The sequence below is a fragment of the Phoca vitulina genome, unplaced genomic scaffold, assembly GCF_004348235.1.
Source record: "Phoca vitulina isolate PV1807 unplaced genomic scaffold, GSC_HSeal_1.0 scaffold73, whole genome shotgun sequence".
In the NCBI taxonomy this organism is placed as follows: domain Eukaryota; kingdom Metazoa; phylum Chordata; class Mammalia; order Carnivora; family Phocidae; genus Phoca; species Phoca vitulina.
Genome location: NW_022589776.1, coordinates 1702445 through 1720782, shown reverse-complemented (window position 1 = coordinate 1720782; position 18338 = coordinate 1702445). Strand labels below are relative to the sequence as shown.

Here is an 18338-nt window from a genome sequence, read left to right as displayed (position 1 = left end):
GTATATCTTTTGATTGGAACATTTACTCCATTTACATTCAGAATAATTATTGAAAGATATGAAGTTAGTGCCATTGTGTTACCTGTAAAGTCACTGTTCCTGTGATTGTCTGCGTTCCTTTCTGGTCTTTGTTAATTTTGGGCTCTCCCTCCACTGAAAGGACCCCCTTTAATATTTCTTGCAGGGCTGGTTTAATGTTCACAAATTCCTTTAGTTTTTGTTTGTCCTGGAACCTCTTTATCTCTCCTTCATTCGGAATGACAACCTTGTTGGATAAAGAATTCTGGGCTGCACATTTTTCCAGTTTAGCACATTGAATATGTCATGCCATTCCTTTCTAGCCTGCCAGGTCCCTGGGCACAGGTCTCCTGCCAGCCTTATGTTTCTACCCTTGTAGGTTAAGGACCTCATGTTCCGAGCTGCTTTCAGGATATTCTCTTTATCTTTGAAATGCATGAATGCAAGCTTTACTATTATACGTCAAGGTTTTGACCTATTTTTATTGATTTTGAGGGGGGTTCTCTGTACCTCCTGGACTTGAATGCCTGTTTCCTTCCCCAGATTAGGGAAGTTCTCAGCTATAATTTGTTCAAATAGACCTGTCCCTTGGGGAGAGAGAACCTTAAGCAGGCTCCACACTCAGCACGGGGCCCACTGCTGGGTTCGATCTCATGACTCTGAGATCATGACCTGAGCTGAAATCAAGAGTCAGATGCTTAACCAGCTGCCACCCAGGCATCCTCACAGACTTCACTCTTAATTAGCTGTATGACTTGGGCAAGTTACCTAATCTTTTTGTGCTTCTGTTTCTTCATCTGAAAAATGGGAATAATAGTTGTTTTTTCCTTAAAGGATGTTGTAAGGATTAAATAAGATAGTAAATATAAATATCTTATCATAGTAGTTGGCACATAGTAAGCTGATATACAGTAATTGCTTAATAATAATATTGTTATCTCTTTCCTTTGAAGATTTTTTTAGTTTTGCTGTCATGATCTAATTAGCTCTTTTTATTTGGTCACTTTTTTTTTTTTCAGATTGCAAATATATTACATGGTCATTTTAGAAAATAAAAGAAAAAAATGACCTCCAGCAAATAGGGAATATACATTTTCTTCATGTTCACATGGAATATTTAAAAAAATTGATCACAAGTAAGTCCATAAAGTCTCAACAAATATCAAAGGATCTACAGCATGTAGTCTTTGTTCTCTGACCAAAATAAAATAAGATTAGAAAATAGTAACAAAAAGATAACTGAAAATCCTGTATAATTTTGGAAACAAAAGCACACTTTCAATCATCTCTGGGTCAGAGAAGATACACTAGAACTTATGAAATATTTAAGTGACAACAGGATCACTCTATGTCAGACCTGTGGACTAAAACTAAAATTAAAATTCTAGTTTAGGGCACCTGGGTGGCTCAGATGGTTAAGTGTCTGCCTTTGGCTCAGGTCATGATCTCAGGATCCTGGGATTGAGTCCCACATCTGGCTCCTTGCTCAGCGAGGAGCTTGCTTCTCCCTCTGCCTGCCACTCCCCCTGCTTGTACTCTCCCTCTCTCTTTCTCTGGCAAATAAATAAATAAAAAATCTTAAAAAAAAATTCTAGTTTAACACATATATTAGAATATAAGAAACATTGAAAATTATAAGCAAGGCATTTAACTCAAGGAGTTAGAAAAAGAGAATAGGATACTAGCAAGCAAAACAATATTTGCTTTATGGGAGTCTCAGAGGCAAAGGGAGAGGGAGGGGCAAGAGAACTGATTAAAAAAAATAATGGTTGAAAACTCCCCAAATCTGAGTAATCGAAAGAAAGTAGAAGAAAAATAGGAAAAAAGTAGAAGTGAAGTAATGACATTGAAAATAAAGAAAAGAGAGGATCAATGAACCAAAATCTAATTTAGTGAAAAAGACAGAATTGATAAACCTTTGATAATATTTGATAATTTTTGATATTTGTTAATATCAGAGAGGTGGAGAGCATAAATAATAATTACAATTTTAAAAGATGGAGCATACACACAGGAAAAACTAAGACTTAAAAAATCATTACATCGGGCACCTGGGTGGCTCAGTTGGTTGAGCAAGTGCCTTTGGCTTAGGTCATGATCCTGGAGTCCAGGATCGAGTCTCGCATTGTGCTCCCAGCTCAGCAGGGAGTCTGCTCTCTCTCTGACCCTCTCCCCTCTCATGCTCTCTTTCACCCTTTCTCTCTCAAATAAATAAAATCTTAAAAAAATCATTACATCCATCGACTGATGAATGGATAAAGAGGATGTGGTGTGTGTGTGTGTGTGTGTGTGTGTGTGTGTGTGTGTGTATAAAATGAAATATTACTCAGCCACCAAAAAGGATGAAATCTTGCCATTTGCAATGATGTGAATGGAACTAGATGTATTATGCTAGTGAAATAAGTCAGAGAAACACAAATACCATATGATTTCACTCATGTGGAATTTAAGAAACAAAACAGATGAACAAATGGGAAGGGGGAGAAAGAGAGACAGAGAGGGAAACAAACCATAAGAGACTCTTAACCATAGAAAACAAACTGAAGGTTGATGGAGGGAGGTGAGTGGGGGATGGGCTAGATGGGTGATGGGTATTAAGGAGTGCACTTGTTGTAATGAGCACTGGGTATTATATGTAAGTGATGAATCACTGAATTCCACTCCTGAAACCAATATTACGCTATACATTAACTAACTAGAATTTAAATAAAAATTTGAAGAAAAAAATCATTAGAAAATATTATAAATAATTTTATGACAATACATTTGAAAACTTGGATGAAATGGACAATTTTCTTATAAAGTATAAATTACCAAAATTAATTCAAGAAAAAAATAGAAATCTTGACTAGATCAATGGTTATTTTGAAAAAATGAATAAGTAATAAAAATAGGCCTCTTTCCCCCACCTCCATCTAACTCTGGGCTCAGACATTTTAAAAGGTAAGATTTATTGCACTTTTAGGGAAAAGGTAATCTCTGGCTTATACAATGTTCAGAGAATTGGAAGAGAGTTGGAAAACTGCTTAATGGCCGTAGTAGAAAGAAAACTTATAGGCCAATCTCATTTAATAACAAAGATGCAAACATCTTAAATAAAATATTAACAAATTGAATCTAGATTGTATATTACAAAATGTAATGTACTGGGTTGGGTTTAGTCCATTAATGAGAGGTTGATTTTAACATTAGAAAAAAATATTAGTATAATTTACTACATTAAAGGACTGAATGAACAAAACCACATGATAATTTCAAAAGATGTAGGGAGTCTTTTGAAAAAGATGTTGCACTCATCCATGATGAATGCTTTTAGGGAAATAGAAATAGAAGAAACCTTCCTTAATTTTAAGGCTCTCTATCAAAAACCTGAAGCAAACTTACCTAGTATTGAATCTTTATTATTTATGTATGTATGTATGTATGTATGGCGTGAAGCCCAATGTGGGGCTTGGACTCACAACCCTGAGATCAAGACCTGAGCTGAGATCAACAGTCAGACGCTTAACCGTCAGCCACCCAGCCACCTCAGTATTGAATCCTTAGAAGCATTTTTTAAAGTCAGAAACAAGGGGCCCCTGGGTAGCTCAGTCAGTTAAGCATCTGCCTTTGGCTCAGGTCATGATCCAGTGGTCCTGGGATTGAGCCCCGTGTGGGGCTACCTGCTTCCTGCTCATTAGGGAGCCCCTCTCCCTCTCCTCCCTGCTTGTGCTCTCTGTCGCCATCTCTGTCACTATCTCTGTCGGTATCTCTGTCTCTAAAATAAGTAAAATCTTTCAAAAAAATAAAGTCAGAAACAAGACTATGATATTCACTATCATGGCTTTTTTTTAAAAAATAAGATTTTATTTATTTATTTGTCAGAGAGCGAGCGAGCACAAGCAGGGGGAGCAGCAGGCAGAGGGAGAAGCAGGCTCCTGCTGAGCAAGGAGCCCGATGCGGGACTCGATCTCAGGACCTTGGGATCATGACCTGAGCTGAAGGCAGATGCTTAACCAACTGAGCCACCCAGGCATCCCTGCCATGGCTTTTGTTTGTTTATTTATTTATTTATTTATTTATTTATTTATTTGACAGAGAGAGAGAGAGACAGTGAGAGAGGGAACACAAGCAGGGGGAGTGGGAGAGGGAGAAGCAGACTCCCCGCTGAGCAGGGAGCCCGATGCTGGGCTTGATCCCAGGACCCTGGGATCATGACCTGAGCCGAAGGCAGATGCTTAACGACTGAGCCACCCAGGCACCCCTATCATGGCTTTTATTAATGACTAGAGTGGCAGTCCTAGCAAGTGCAGTAAGATAAGAAAAATAAATAAGAGACATAACACAGTATGTGCTGGAGCTGGCTTTTACCAGCTCTTGCCAGCTGATTGTTAAAATTTCAGGGGTTTTGTAAATTGGTTGACATCACATTGGTAGGTTGAAGTTGGCCATGTTAGGAGTATATATCATGGAAATTGCTAATGGTACAAATCAGGGATTTCTCCCCAGAGAACTAGTGGTAAACATTTACCAGCAAACTGCTGGGTATAAGAATTTGAGTGAAAGAAATAAAACTCTCATTATTCATAGGGATATAGATTTAAATCCAAGGGAATCTACTATTAGTACTAATAGAATGTAATTTAGCAAGAATATGGACATAAGATCAGTACCCCAGGTAAGTAGCTTTCGGTATACCATCAACAATCAGGGAAGGTAATAAAAATACAAATCTTATTCACAGCAAAACCATACAGAAGTTAGGACTAAATCTGACAAAAGAATCGCAAGACATTTATGGCAAAAAGTTTAAAACCTTATTGAGTTACATCAAAGAAGACCCAAATTGTGTATATGTTTTACACAGTGAGATTAAGTATCATCAAGATGGCAGTTTAAATCCAAATTAATTTATCAATCTAGTTAATATCACATTAGGTTTTTTTAAAAGTACAAACTGAGAATCTGACCCTAAATTTCAGTGGGGAAATGATGAAATATTTAATATGTAGAGAACAGTGATTATTAATCTGGAAAAAAAGTTAAATTAGATACCTATATTGTACCATGCACAAAAATCAATTACAGGTTTATGCAAGATATGAATGTGAAAAGAAAAAGTTTCAAACTTTGTGAAAGATAGAGGAGGATTTTTATATTCTTGAGATGTCACTCAATATCTTAAAACAAGAAGTAATAACAAAACATTAAAAGAAAAGATATATATATTTTATATATATAAATTTAAAATTATATACAAAAGATACTATAAACAAAGTGACAAGGTAACACACAGACTACAAGAGGATGTTTGTAATATCTTTTCAACCCACAAAGGACATATCTGCTTAAGACCATCTACTAATCAATAAGAATAATTGAACCCAATAGAAAAATAGAAAAAGGATAGGAACAAGCAGTTAATTCATGGAAGAGAAATGCTTATGGCCAATAAGTATATAAAATGTCAACTTCACTATTAAAAATGCAAATTTAAACAATGAGCTATCACTACTCACTCGTTAGATTGGTAATTTTAATATCTGTGTATAGTGTAAGAAAGTGGTCCAGTTTTCATTCTTTTGCATGTTGCTGTCCAGTTTTCCTAGCACCATTTGTTGAAAAGACTGTCTTTTCTCCTTGAATATTCATTCCTGTGCTGTCAAAAAATTAATTGACCATATAGTGTGGGTTCGTTTCTGGGTTTTCTGTTCTGTTTTATTTATCTATGTGTTGATTTTTGTGCCAGTACCATACTGTTTTGATCACTGCAGCTTTGTAATATAACCTGAACTCCAGAATTGTGATGCCTCCAGCTTTGCTTTCCTTTTTCAAGGTTGCTTTGGCTATTCGGGGTCTTTCATGGTTCCATACAAATTTTAGGGTTGGTTGTTCTAGCTCTGTGAGAAATGCTGTTGGTATTTTGATAGGGATTGCATTAAATGTGTAGATCACTTTGGGTAGTATAGACATTTTAACAATATTTGTTTTTCTAATCCATTAGCATGGAGTGTTTTCCCATTTCTTTGTGTTTCATCTTCATCTCTTTCATCAGTGTTTTATAGTTTTCAGAGTACTGGTCTTTCACCTCTTTGGTTAGGTTTATTCCTAAGTATCTTATAGTTTTTGGTACAATTGCAAAGGGGATTGATGCCTTCATTTCTTTTTCTGCTGCTTCATTAATGGTGTATAGATATGCTACAAATTTCTGTATGTTGTTTTTCTATCCTGTGACTTTATGGAATTCGTGTGTCAGTTCTAGCAATTTTTTTGGTGGAGTCTTTTGGGTTTTCTATATAGAGTATCATGTCATCTGCAAATAGTGAAAGTTTGGCTTCTTTTGTGCCAATTTGGATGCCTTCCATTTCTTTTTGTTGTCTGATTGCTGTGGCTAGGATTTCCAGTATTATGTTGAATAACAGTGGTGAAAATAGACATCCCTGTCTTGTTCCTGACCATAGAGGAAAAGCTCTATTTTTTTCCCATTGAGAATGATATTAGTTGTGGGTTTTTCATATATGGACTTTATTATTCAGGCCTTATTCATCGTATAACTGAAAGTTTGTACCCTTTGACCAGCCTCTTCCTATTTTCTCCACCTCTCAGTCCCTGGCAAGCACTATTCTACTCTATTTCTATGAGATCAACTTTTTTTTTTTTTTTGCTTTTTGCTTTTTGTTTTTAGATTCCACATATATGTGATACTGTGCAGTATTTGGGTTTCTCTGTCTTATTTCACTTAACATAGTGTCCTTCAGGTTCGTCCAAGTTGTTGCAATGGCAGGATTTCCTTCTTTTTTTTAAAAGGGTGAATAATATTCATGGTGTGTGTATATGTGAACACTGATGATGTATTGGAGCATAACAAGTCATTGGCCTCGAATTAAAAGGCTTTTAGTTGAAGGACTGCAGTATAGATGTCTCTATAAAGTAAGAAGATGTATGCCATTTATTTGTGGATGATACTCAGAAGTGGAAAAGAAAGACAATGGTTTTCAAGGTGATTGATGAATCATGTTTGCTTTCACGATTTCCTTTCTTTTTTTTTTTTTTTTTTTTTTTTAAAGATTTTATTTATTTATTTGAGACAGAGAGAATGAGAGAGAGAGAGCACATGAGAGGGGAGAGGGTCAGAGGGAGAAGCAGGCTCCCTGCTGAGCAGGGAGCCCGATGCGGGACTCGATCCAGGGACTCCAGGATCATGACCCGAGCCGAAGGCAGTCACCCAACCAACTGAGCCACCCAGGCGCCCTCACGATTTCCTTTCTTATTAAATACTGGAGAATTGAACACTTAATCCAAAAGAAGGAGGAGAATGAAACAGTTCTGATAGTCTCAGCTCTCTGTTCTCCTGACTTCTGGTCTATTGGGAAGTGCCTTGTTTTCTTCTTGAGCCAAGGATAGGTCTCTGCAGTTGGCGGTTTATTGATGATGGAACCTCCTCTGGTTCTGGCAGGGCTCTGGTCACTAAACCTGACCATACTCAAACAAGTGTGACCAGAACTAATTACCATTTTAAAATTTGTCTCCCCATGCAATCAGCAAACATTTATTAAGGGTGGTGGAAGAGCCAGACCTTGTGCTGGGAACGGGGGATAGAAAGATGAATGAATTCAGCCTTGGACAAGTTTATAGTTTAGCAGAAAACGGCTATGTAAATAATCACTGTATGGTGGAATAAAGTATGAAATAGCTTAGAGGGGAGATAAGTCAACTTTACCTGGAAGTATTGGACATGGTCAGGGAAGGTTTTATAGAGGAGGCAATATTTCTATTGAATCCTGAAGAATGACCAAGAGTTTACCAGACAAAGGAGAGTTGAGGGATAGGGCATGGCGGACAGTATAGTAATCACAGTGTCCGATTTTAGTGTCACAATATTGCTCATATTCTGGTATACTTACTCACTATTTTAGGTAACTGAAATACTGGTCTTTTTATAGGTCTAATAGTTTTATTTGGTATCTAAAAAATGAAATCTGAGTTACTTATGGATTGAGAACAATAGTAATGATTTAATTGCTCAATGTATACAAAAAGTCAAACTGAAGTTTACAGATTTAGATGATCTACATTGTGGTTTTGTAAAATTTCTGTTATAAGAATAATTCGAGTCCAAAAACTTCCCAACTAAGTAAAATGTGAATCTCATGGTTTTGAAATTGATCAGAAAACTGAAATGGAATCTCTGTACATGAAAAGCCTAAAAAAAACAAATATGAACCAGCCAAGTTTTCTCTGCGGAAAAAATTACAGCTTACTCTTTTTTTTTTTTTAATTTAGAGAGAGAGAAAGAACGAGGGGGGGCAGAGGGAGACAGAGAATCTTAAGCAAGCTCCATGACGTGGGGCTCGATCTCACAACCCCAAGATCATGACCTGAGCCAAAATCAAGAGTTGGACGCTTAACCAACTAAGCCACCCATGCGCCCCCTGCAGCTTACTCCTAATAAAAAGATTTCAGTGTTTGCAAAAAAGCAAAAAACTGTTCAGAGATCTCTCTCTTTTCAAATTAGAAGTGAGATAATTTGAAGGAAAATACTTGGTGTTGGGATGCCTGGGTGGCTCAGTCCGTTAAGCGTCTGCCTTTGGCTCAGGTCACGATCTCAGAATCCAGGGATCCAGCCCCGCATCAGACTCCCTGCTCAGTGGGGAGTCTGCTTCTTCCTCTGTCCCTCACCCTGCTCTCATGCTCTCTCTCTCAAATAAATAAATAAAATCTTAAAAAAAAGAAAGAAAATACTTGATGGTAGTTTATAACCACTTCTAACTAATGTTGAGTGAGAAAAACTTTAGTAGCTAAAAAACTTTGTACAAAAATATCTTGGTGATACCATTGACACACTTAGAAAAATCAAATAATGTTTCATTTGAAATTTTCATGATTAATTACATTTCTTTATTTTTAATAAAAGTGTTTGCTTTTTTATCCTTAATTTTTGTTAGCTTTTTTAAAAAGATTTTATTTATTTATTTGTCAGAGAGAGAGAGCACAAGCAGGGGGAGCGGCCAGCAGAGGGAGAAGCAGGCTCCCCACTGAGCAAGGAACCCGATGCGGGACTGGATCCCAGGACCCTGGGATCATGACCCAAGCTGAAGGCAGATGCTTAACCAACTGAGCCACCGAGGCATCCCAATTTTTGTTAGTTTTATCTGACAATTTATATTGCTAGTAGAATGAAAATATATACTTAGCATTTCTATTTCATACTGATGCTTTTTTGATATCTTATGTTTATACATTTTCATAAATGTATTAACATTAAAATGTATTAAATAGTTTCACTAATTAAAAAAGTGAATTCTGTACTCCATTTTATAAAATACTAGTATTAATACTAAGTAAACATTAAATTTATACTGGAATTATTTTATTCCATTCCTGTGATTATTTCAGGTAGAAAAAACCCCAGCATATGCAAAGTTGCAGAGGCATGGAACATGATTTAGGGAATTCAAAGAATCTGGTACTGGCGTGGTAGGTGGGTTGTGAGAAATATTCTAGATAGGTGAGTATTTTGCTCCCTGGCCTATTATTTGTTTTTGACTCATCATCCCTGTTCTTGGACTTTGACCTCACCATATACCTTCATTAACGTATAGCAACCCTGAGAAAAGTACTTATCTTCTCTGTGCTTTTGTTTTCTTATCTATAAATAAGAACAAGCTGGTGCCTGCTTCATAGGATGGTAGCGAGTTCATAGCTGTAAAGCACATAGAACATTGCCTACATAGAGGAAAAGATTCCTTTTCCTGTCTGATCTTTTGCCTCCTATGAATTACCTGCTTAGTTGACTTACTCTGTATTTAGTAACCAGTAGTCCTCCACAAGGAGATTATTTTTTCTCTCAGAATTAACCCCAGTCCTTCCCAGTTCCATTTAGGGTACCTTTCTTCCTACTGGGATTTCTAACGTGTGGCCCTCTGTATCCCTCTCCTGGGATCCAATGCTCATTGCCAACATTATGGGAGGACATTAGGAAAATCCCTTTCTCTTCTGGATGTTTTTGAAATCATCTTATTTAATTGTTTTTCTTTTTCTGGGAAGGCAATGGGGTTAATGTATTACAAGGATCTGTGTGTTTCTTCTAGAAAACAGACCATCCCAACAAGGGGAAAAAACATGTAAAGGTGTTTTAAAAACATGTAGTTTTTTTGTTAAAAGCCTCTGTTTAGAAATCTTGTTTTATTGTTTTTAAGCTATGTATATTAAATAGGAAAAAAAAAATTAGATGTTACCAGTGGCATGTAACTTCAGCCTTGAGAAAAGCAATATAAGGAGCCAGAACATCTCATTTGGAATGGCCTCTTGCTCGCGTGAGCAGCGTCTTATCTGTAGACAGTGTCTCCCTCCGCAGCAAATCAGGGGCCCTGGACCTTTTGGCTGATTGAAGACTTCTGTCTTCAGGCAGAAGGCAAGAACAACGAGGGTGGTATCAGGGTATTTCTCTCTTTTTTTATAGAGGATAAAGGCACAATAAGATTCTTGGGCTAGTCTCTATCTTTTCATTTTTGAAATTTCTCATTTGTTGTGATATTAAGAAAAAGAAAGTTGGGCCAAGGAGGAGAGGTAATTCCAATTTTGGCTGATCCTGGAGTAGATCACTTGATGTTCCTTTTGATTACCTTCAGGTTATGATTTCCTCAAGACAAAGGTAGTTTACAACTTGATGTAAAACAGACCTGGGATTGTGGGAATGTGGCAAGTAGGGAGCCAGGGAGAGGTTTCTGGAAGGAAGCAGAGGAATCACGTTTCTCTTTTTCCCTACTCTACTCAGTGACAAGCATTTAGGTGCCGTTTCCTACTCCTCACAAACCCTTTATTTGGCAACAGACCTGGGTTTGAATCTGCTTTGGCTATTTGCTACCAGTGTGGCCTTGGGCAAGGTCTAGCTTCTCTGACCTTCACTGTCCTTTGTATCTTTTAATGGGGTTAACAATACTGACCTCATAAGGTTCTTGAAGGGGTTAAATCCAGTTGTAGTACATAAAGTGCCCGGTACATGATAGAGTCAACACATCTATTCATTCTTTTGCTCAATTCTTCTTGTAGTAGCAGTACAAGCCTCTTCGGCCAGTTAAATGAGTCACAAATACATCCTGTGGGTAAGTTAAAACAAGGAACTTTTGACTTGATTAGTGTAAAAAAATTTTAATGATGCCTCCCTTGTTTTTTACCCTCATAGTAGTTGCCTCAGCAAGTCTGAAAAACAACTTCCTAATTTGGTGGGTCATGATTTCAGTTTTAATTCAAATGATTAATTTCCAAACCAAAGGCATACACAGTTGTCATAATTCCTATGATTGCATTAACAATAATGCTAGTGTAATTAGAGTTTGCTGAAAATCCCTTGGACTAGAGTCGTGGGTCCAATTGCGTTCCAAAATAGATTACTTCTAGGGAGGTTGCTGTCTTCCTTAGAAGATGTTGAAGAGCTTAGACTTCAGGCTACCTGTGTTGGTATCTTGCATCCATCATTTACTGGCTGTGTTCCTTGGGCAAGTTTCTGGACCTCAGTTTCTGTCTTCTCTGGACTTCAGTTTCCTTATCTGGGGATTATAATAATTCTGACCTCATGGGGTTTTTATGAACTAAATGAGTATACTATATATAAAGTACTTAGAATAGTGCCTACCTCACAGTAATTGTTCAAGACTTGATCGTCATTATGATCTTCTGTTCAGTAAAACAGCCTGAAACAATGTAGTCTGTTTGACCTGACCATCTTCATTCTCTTGGTTAGGTTACACACTCTTACACTGTGCCGCAGCCTGGGGTCGTTTGGAAACTTTGAAAGCACTGGTGGAGTTGGACGTTGATATAGAAGCGCTGAACTTCCGGGAAGAAAGAGCTCGAGATGTTGCTGCTCGGTATTCCCAGACCGAGTGCGTTGAATTCCTGGACTGGGCAGGTAAGGAGGCTTACAGTGTAGTAGTGTAACCAAATTAACGAGCGTTCACTCCTTGGTAAGTCACAGAACCTACCCTAGGTGAGTTTTCTCACAAAGGAAACTTTATTGGCAGCAAATAAGGAGATCACGGAGGGTAACTTCCAAAGCTGTGACTCCCCAAGCAAGGGTGCATGGGTTCCTTTTATTTAGGGTTAGGATATTTAAAAAGGGGATCCTTGTCATTGTACAGGCTAGCATGAGGCCCCCCATGCGCCTTAAGGAAACATGCCTATACATACATTGTATGTTATGTAAATGAGGCTTGGGTCCTCCTTGGGTGGAGATTTCAGTATTAGAGTGAGATAAAGATAGTTGTGGGTTATTCTAGAGGTCACCCGATGGCCCATCTGTGCTCAAACTGGTCTGGGTAGTCTGGGCTTGCTGGAGGCCTCAGGGCAGTTGCTATTGTGTAAGGGGTGGTTTCGGTTTCCATTTGCCTGAATTAAGAGATAAGCGGGAAAGAAGTGCTTAAGGAAAAAAAAAATATGGGACAGAGGTTGGTGAGCGCAAGCAGGTGGGTAGTAAAGGTCGGGTCTTGGGATCTAGCTGGTGACAGTAGAAAAGGACTGAGTGATGGATTTTTTTCCCCTATGAGTTATAGGTTATACCATCAACAAAGCAAGAGATGATTACCATTTTCACCTTTTATCAAGTTTTATTTGTACATGTAATCACAGCTGGTGATAGTGTGTGAAATCCACTTTTTTTTTTTCCTATTTTGCTATTGGTCTCAAACATTGTACTTAATAGAAACTCTACATATTGGAAGTTAGTTGATTGACTAATTTCTAACAATTTCACCAATAATTTCCCATAAGAACATATGTATGATATATGTTCAGGGCCATTTTCTGAGAGACTTAGGCAGAGTGGACCATTTCTTTTCTTCTTTTTTTTAATGGTGTATTTGAGTCCTGTATTTGCTTTCCCAGGTAGATACAGTTATAATAATTTAAAATGACTTTCCAGGCAAAATTAATCTATAGTGTTAGAAGTCAGAATAGCAGTTACCTTTCTCGCATGAGGGGAATTTCTAGGGTGTAACTTTTTTTTCTTGATCTGGTTGCTGGTTCCATGGTGTGTTCATTTGTGAAAATTTATTGAGCTGTACATTTATAATTTTTGCACTTTTCTGCATGTATGTTAATGCTGCAATCAAAGGTCAAAAAGCTATGTGCTATTTTGAGTTTTAGTGATATTTTGCTTTATTCGTTTCCACAGCCCTGTAGAAGATAGCTTAGAGATTCCAGGGAGATAATACCTGTGTAATTATATATGTGTACACACATTGGTTAAAAAACTAGTACTTGTGAAATTCACGGCATTCATTTTGCAGAGTTCTCTTGCATTTGTGCTTTTCAGCAAGCATTTATTAAATGCCCACTACGAGTATAGCATTGTTGCAGGTACAACTGGTTGTTCCTGCCCTCTGGACATTGGTTAGGTGGGGGATGATAAGCTATAGACATAAATAACATCAGAAAGCCTATGAATAAGGGTTAAAATCAGCAGAGGAGGTGGTCCATGCTATGGGGTGGTCAGAGAACGTGAAGTTGGAGCATGTTGGAGTTGAACTGGGCCTTGGAGAATGGGTGGGATTTTAATACATTAGAAGGGGACAGGGTGTGAGCACAGCCTGAGGGCTGGGGATGAAAGTGGCATATTGAGGGACAGTGACGAGATTGCCTTACTAGAATAGCAAGTTGTAATTTGCAAACGTGGGCTACAGCACAGGTGGAATCATAAAAGAGAAAGTACATAGGCTTTTGAATCAAATTGCTGGAGTTTATATACTGGTGTCTCCGTTTGAAACCTATGTGACCTTGGGCAAGGTACTTAAATTCTTTATATCTTAGTTTTATTTTCCAGAAAAGGGACCAATAATAGATCCTACCTCTTGGCAGTTGTTGTGAGGAATGAAGTGAGATGATATAAAGCACTTCCCACAAGGCCTGGTGTGTGATTAGCACTTGAAAAATGCTACTGCTGTTATTACAGCTAGATAATACCCTGAAATGCCAGGTTAAGGTGTTTTCATTTCATTTCTGTTGCAACTGGGAGCCACTGAAAGTTTTATGTAGAAAAGGAAGAGGATGAAAGTGATATTTAGGAAGAGTCATCTGGTAGCAGTAAGGAACTTGCTTATCAGTAACATGAGAGGGGGACTGGGAGAATAGAAATAAGGAAATTGAGGGAAAGTAGCACATTTGGAAAGAAAAAGATGAGTTATATTTTGCGGATTATTTTGCAGATAATTATCCACTTGTACTAAATGTTTTCTAGGGGCAATATTTCTAAAAATAGCTTCAATTTCATGGTGAGATCTATAAGTAAAAAGAAAACAAATAGCAAAGAATTTAAGCAATCTCCCATGAAGTTATTGTAGCTGAAATTCACATTGTATAATTTAAAATCCATTTTTGAAGAATGACCCATGGTACTTAAAAAAAAAAACACAAACCAGGGACAAATTTAAATGTAACTTTTCTGAAACAGTTTGGGACTTATGGGTGTGGAGTTCCAGCTGTTTTCTTCTTTCTAATATCCATCTGTTTCGTTTGGGTCCTTACATTCTTGGGGGAATTATACTTAACATTTCCTAAGAATTGAGATAAAAGAAGACTACAATACTATATAAACGAGTATCCTGTTTTCAGATCAGCGATGGAATTGTAAGGATTGGAGCTTCATGGTAATGTAGCTGGGGAATGTCAGAAACACAAACTATTCAACAAAACATTTAACATTTGTTTAATTCAGACTTAATGAGAGTTTAAACCACTACTATTTCTTGTTCTAGTGATTAGAGTATGAGTCACCTGGAGAAGTTTAAGGGGTTGAGGACTCCCTATGTTGCCAGCTGGACTGGGGAGACCCCCCTGGGCCCGGAGGCCTCTGCCCAGCCCATCCCCAGGATGTCACTGAAGGCTTTTGGTCTCCTCACTAGAAAGAATTCATGGGCAGACCAGACACAAAGATTGAGTGGTGCAAGTAGGAGAGTTTATTAAAGTAAGAATACGCTCTCAAGATGTGAGAGCAGATGAGCTTGGGAGAGAGCTGAATGCCCTGGTTTGGGGTCTCTATCTTTTATTGACAGTTGTTAACTAGGGGGTGGAATATTCATTACTTGGGGAGGGGATTTCTTGGGAGCAAAGTTTTGTACATTTTCTTGCTTATGTCATCACGGTTTCCAGCCTTCTTTGTCTTGGGCCTGTCTGGTTTGATCAGCTTCTCGTGGCTTGTTTTGGAGTGCTGTTAGGACAGGTTCTCTAACTTTCCCAATAGTTGGCCATAACTCCCCCTTTGCTGGCCTCCAGGCATCCTGTTAAAGCCTGTCTACTCTAAACCCACCCCAAAAGATTCTCCTCCATACAGTAGAAAATTCCACTCTTAGAGAGCAATTGCTTTGGATTTTCGAGGTTTGGAGACTTTTCAAGAGTTTTCATTAAAAGAAATTTGTATCAATGTTCTCTTAGAGGGAACTGGTTGACAGGTCAGAACTCTGAAAGGATGGAAGAGACATTTTTGGAGATTAAGTGTAGGGTTGTGCTAAGGGAGAATGGAAGTAAGGAGGAGTCTGGAAACTGAGCTCATAAACTTTTAATAATCCACAATAACCTGAGCAGGCACTATTCTATTACTTGTAAAGACTATAGAGTCTTACTCATTGTTTCAAGAATTTTTTTTTTTTTTTAAGAATTGTTTTTTAAAAGTTTTTTTTCTCCCTTATATTGATGGGAGGTGTATTACAGAACTGGCATGTTTTTCTGTATGTTTTAAATCAAATCTTCTGTCCTAGTCTCAGATAGGGCTCCCAATTTGTTTGGAAAATCTGGTAACCATACGTATAAAAATTGAGGTGGCTGATCAACAAAAGTCCAGAATACTTTCTAAAAACTGAGGTATCTTATCAACCAAAGCCTGAAATTTTAGAAATGTTGATGTTTAATCATTTGTCATAATGAAAATGGAAAAATTTATACTTTAAAAAATTATTATGTTTCTTAATATTTCCATACTATTTTAGCAATCTGAGATGGGAAATTAAAAGTTTCTGTGTGACCAAAAAATCTACTCAGGAAAGTAAGAAAAATCACAAATTAATTTTATTTATTTATTTATTTATTATTAATTAATTAATTTATTTATTTAAAGTAGTCTCCATGCCCAGGGTGGAGCGAACGTGGGGCTTGAACTCATGACCCTGAGATCAAGACCTGAGCTGAGATTAAGAGTCAGACGCTTAACCAACTGAGCCACCCAGGCACCCCACAAATATTATTTAAATCAGAGATTTATTGAAACACTAAATCAAGATTCTGTTCTACATATTGATTAATGATTAGTAATCTAACACACTAAAAAGAAAAAAAACAAACATGAAGAAGTGATTATATACAATCTTTTTCTTGGTACTCTAGTAAGTATGGATGCCTTTTTAGTTGAATAGAAGTAATTTTTCAACCCATACTTCTTTGGAAAGATTCAGTAAAGTATGTGACAAAAAAAATTACAAGGGCTCTCAAAGAACCATTTTTATCCTTGCATGAGTTGTCTCAACAGATTTCTTGTGTAATCTCCATATGGGATTGAGCTACATTTGCATACAGATAGGTCTAGTATCCTCTGGCTCCTTCTTCACTCCTCTTCCTCTTTAGTTTTCGGTGCTTGACTTTCTTAGCTGGAGGATGATGGGACATCTGATTCAGGTACTTGGTCATCATTGATGTTGTGGCCACCAGCCGGCAGAGTATTTGGTCAATGTCATAGATGGACTGATTTTCTAGGTCCTTACCAAATGTATCTGAGGAGGCTGGTTTTTTCAGCTAAAAGAAGAAAGGCAGATGATATTATAGATTTTTTTCTTACTGTAGTTCAGATTACATTTGTTTTCTGGATATGTACACTTAAACTCTAAACACTACCCATTATGTATCTATACAAAAGAAAGGTTACTATAAAAGGTGTTAAGTGCAGAAGAAATGCTCTTTTGTATATGATTATAAGATTATAGTGATCATTATCACCATCAGCAAGCATTTAATATGTGCTTTTTATGGTTAGAGCATTCTGCTGAAAGAAATTACTTGAATATTAGTAAAATGTTTTCCTTTACTAAGCAGCCTCCATGTATAATGCAGTCAAATCCTAGTAATTTTATAAGTATCTCATTGTTGTGAAGGTCAGTGAGCTTTTAAGATAGCCTCAAAATACGGTGCCATTGGCAAAGTAGGAAATTAGTTTAAGAGCACCATTTCCTAGAAAATTATCCTAACCTTAGAAATTAGTTTATAGTCTATTTAAAAAAGAAAAAAATACATGACAACTTTGACATACTTAGCTTTCTTAGATAGATCTGGAAGGGAGTTTACAGATCCTTTGTCCAGATACTTCATTTATGGATGAGACAGCTGAGAAAGATTGAATGACTTACCTATGGGCCCAGACAGATAACTTCATCTCCTACCCATTCTACTCACTGTAGCTCACTACTTTCCTGATCTGTTTTGTAACTTGAAAGAGAGAGGAATGAACTAGATTATTTTAAGGGCTTTCTAATTCAGTACACATTGTTGAGCCCCAAGTATGTGCAAAACACTGTACGACATGTTTAGGGGTGAGTGGGGGGGGGCAAGGACATGTTACAAAGAGGAATAAGACATGCTACTTTCCTTCAAAGAAGCTGATAATCTTATGTTTTAAAGTCTATGGTATTTATAACTATTACTATTTGCATCACTAATTCACCTTTTTTTGGTGTTTTTTCCATTTCATCCACAGGTAATGCACAGATAAAACAGACAGGATTAAAAAGAGAGCTTGTACTAAAATATAAATGAGATGTAAAGAACCCTGAAATATATCCATATTAGCAAAACTGCAGCATAGTTTGTCCAGAGGGTAAGGTAGACAGTGAGATGGAGAAGGCTTAACTTTCAGATAAGGCATTTCTTCTGGAAAAATCTCCCATCCAACCTTTGTCCAGATAGTTCCATCACAAATGCAGAAGCTCTCCCTAAAGAAGCAGATAAACAACAGAGAAAAAGTTAGGGATAGTCCTTGAATGGACATCTTTCTCAACTGGGGAAAAAAAAATCTATAGCCAAAAAATTGGTCACAGAGCAGAATCACTCTGGGATCAGTTAATATGGTGCTCCACTGAAAGCATTGTCAGCACAATATACACTGATGATCATTATAACATCATCAGTCATAGTGATTCAGGATAAATTCAGTGATGTCATAAAGGACCACATTAGAACTAGAAGGTGTCACCTAGCCAATTACTGGGCTCTTTTCTTTCTTTCTTTCTTTCTTTCTTTCTTTCTTTCTTTCTTTCTTTTCTTCCTTCCTTCCTTCCTTCCTTCCTTCCTTCCTTCCTTCCTTCCTT

The 18338-nt window shown here is 37.3% G+C and overlaps 2 protein-coding genes across 2 annotated transcripts in view; one reads left to right on the top strand and one right to left on the bottom strand.

The window, feature by feature from the left end:
• Window positions 1–18338, top strand: part of ANKRD45 (ankyrin repeat domain 45) — a 54197-nt gene that overhangs the window by 13707 nt on the left and 22152 nt on the right. Inside the window, exon 3 of the mRNA XM_032393393.1 lies at window positions 11741–11908. Coding sequence (XP_032249284.1) covers window positions 11741–11908 — 168 coding nt within the window. The remainder of the gene's footprint in view (window positions 1–11740; window positions 11909–18338) is intronic.
• TEX50 (testis expressed 50) lies at window positions 16284–18165 on the bottom strand. The gene is made up of 2 exons (XM_032393395.1): window positions 17696–18165; window positions 16284–16773 (listed from the first exon to the last, which is right to left on the bottom strand). Exons 1-2 carry the CDS (start codon window positions 18017–18019, stop codon window positions 16564–16566), a joined length of 534 nt encoding a protein of 177 aa, XP_032249286.1. The 5' UTR covers window positions 18020–18165; the 3' UTR covers window positions 16284–16563.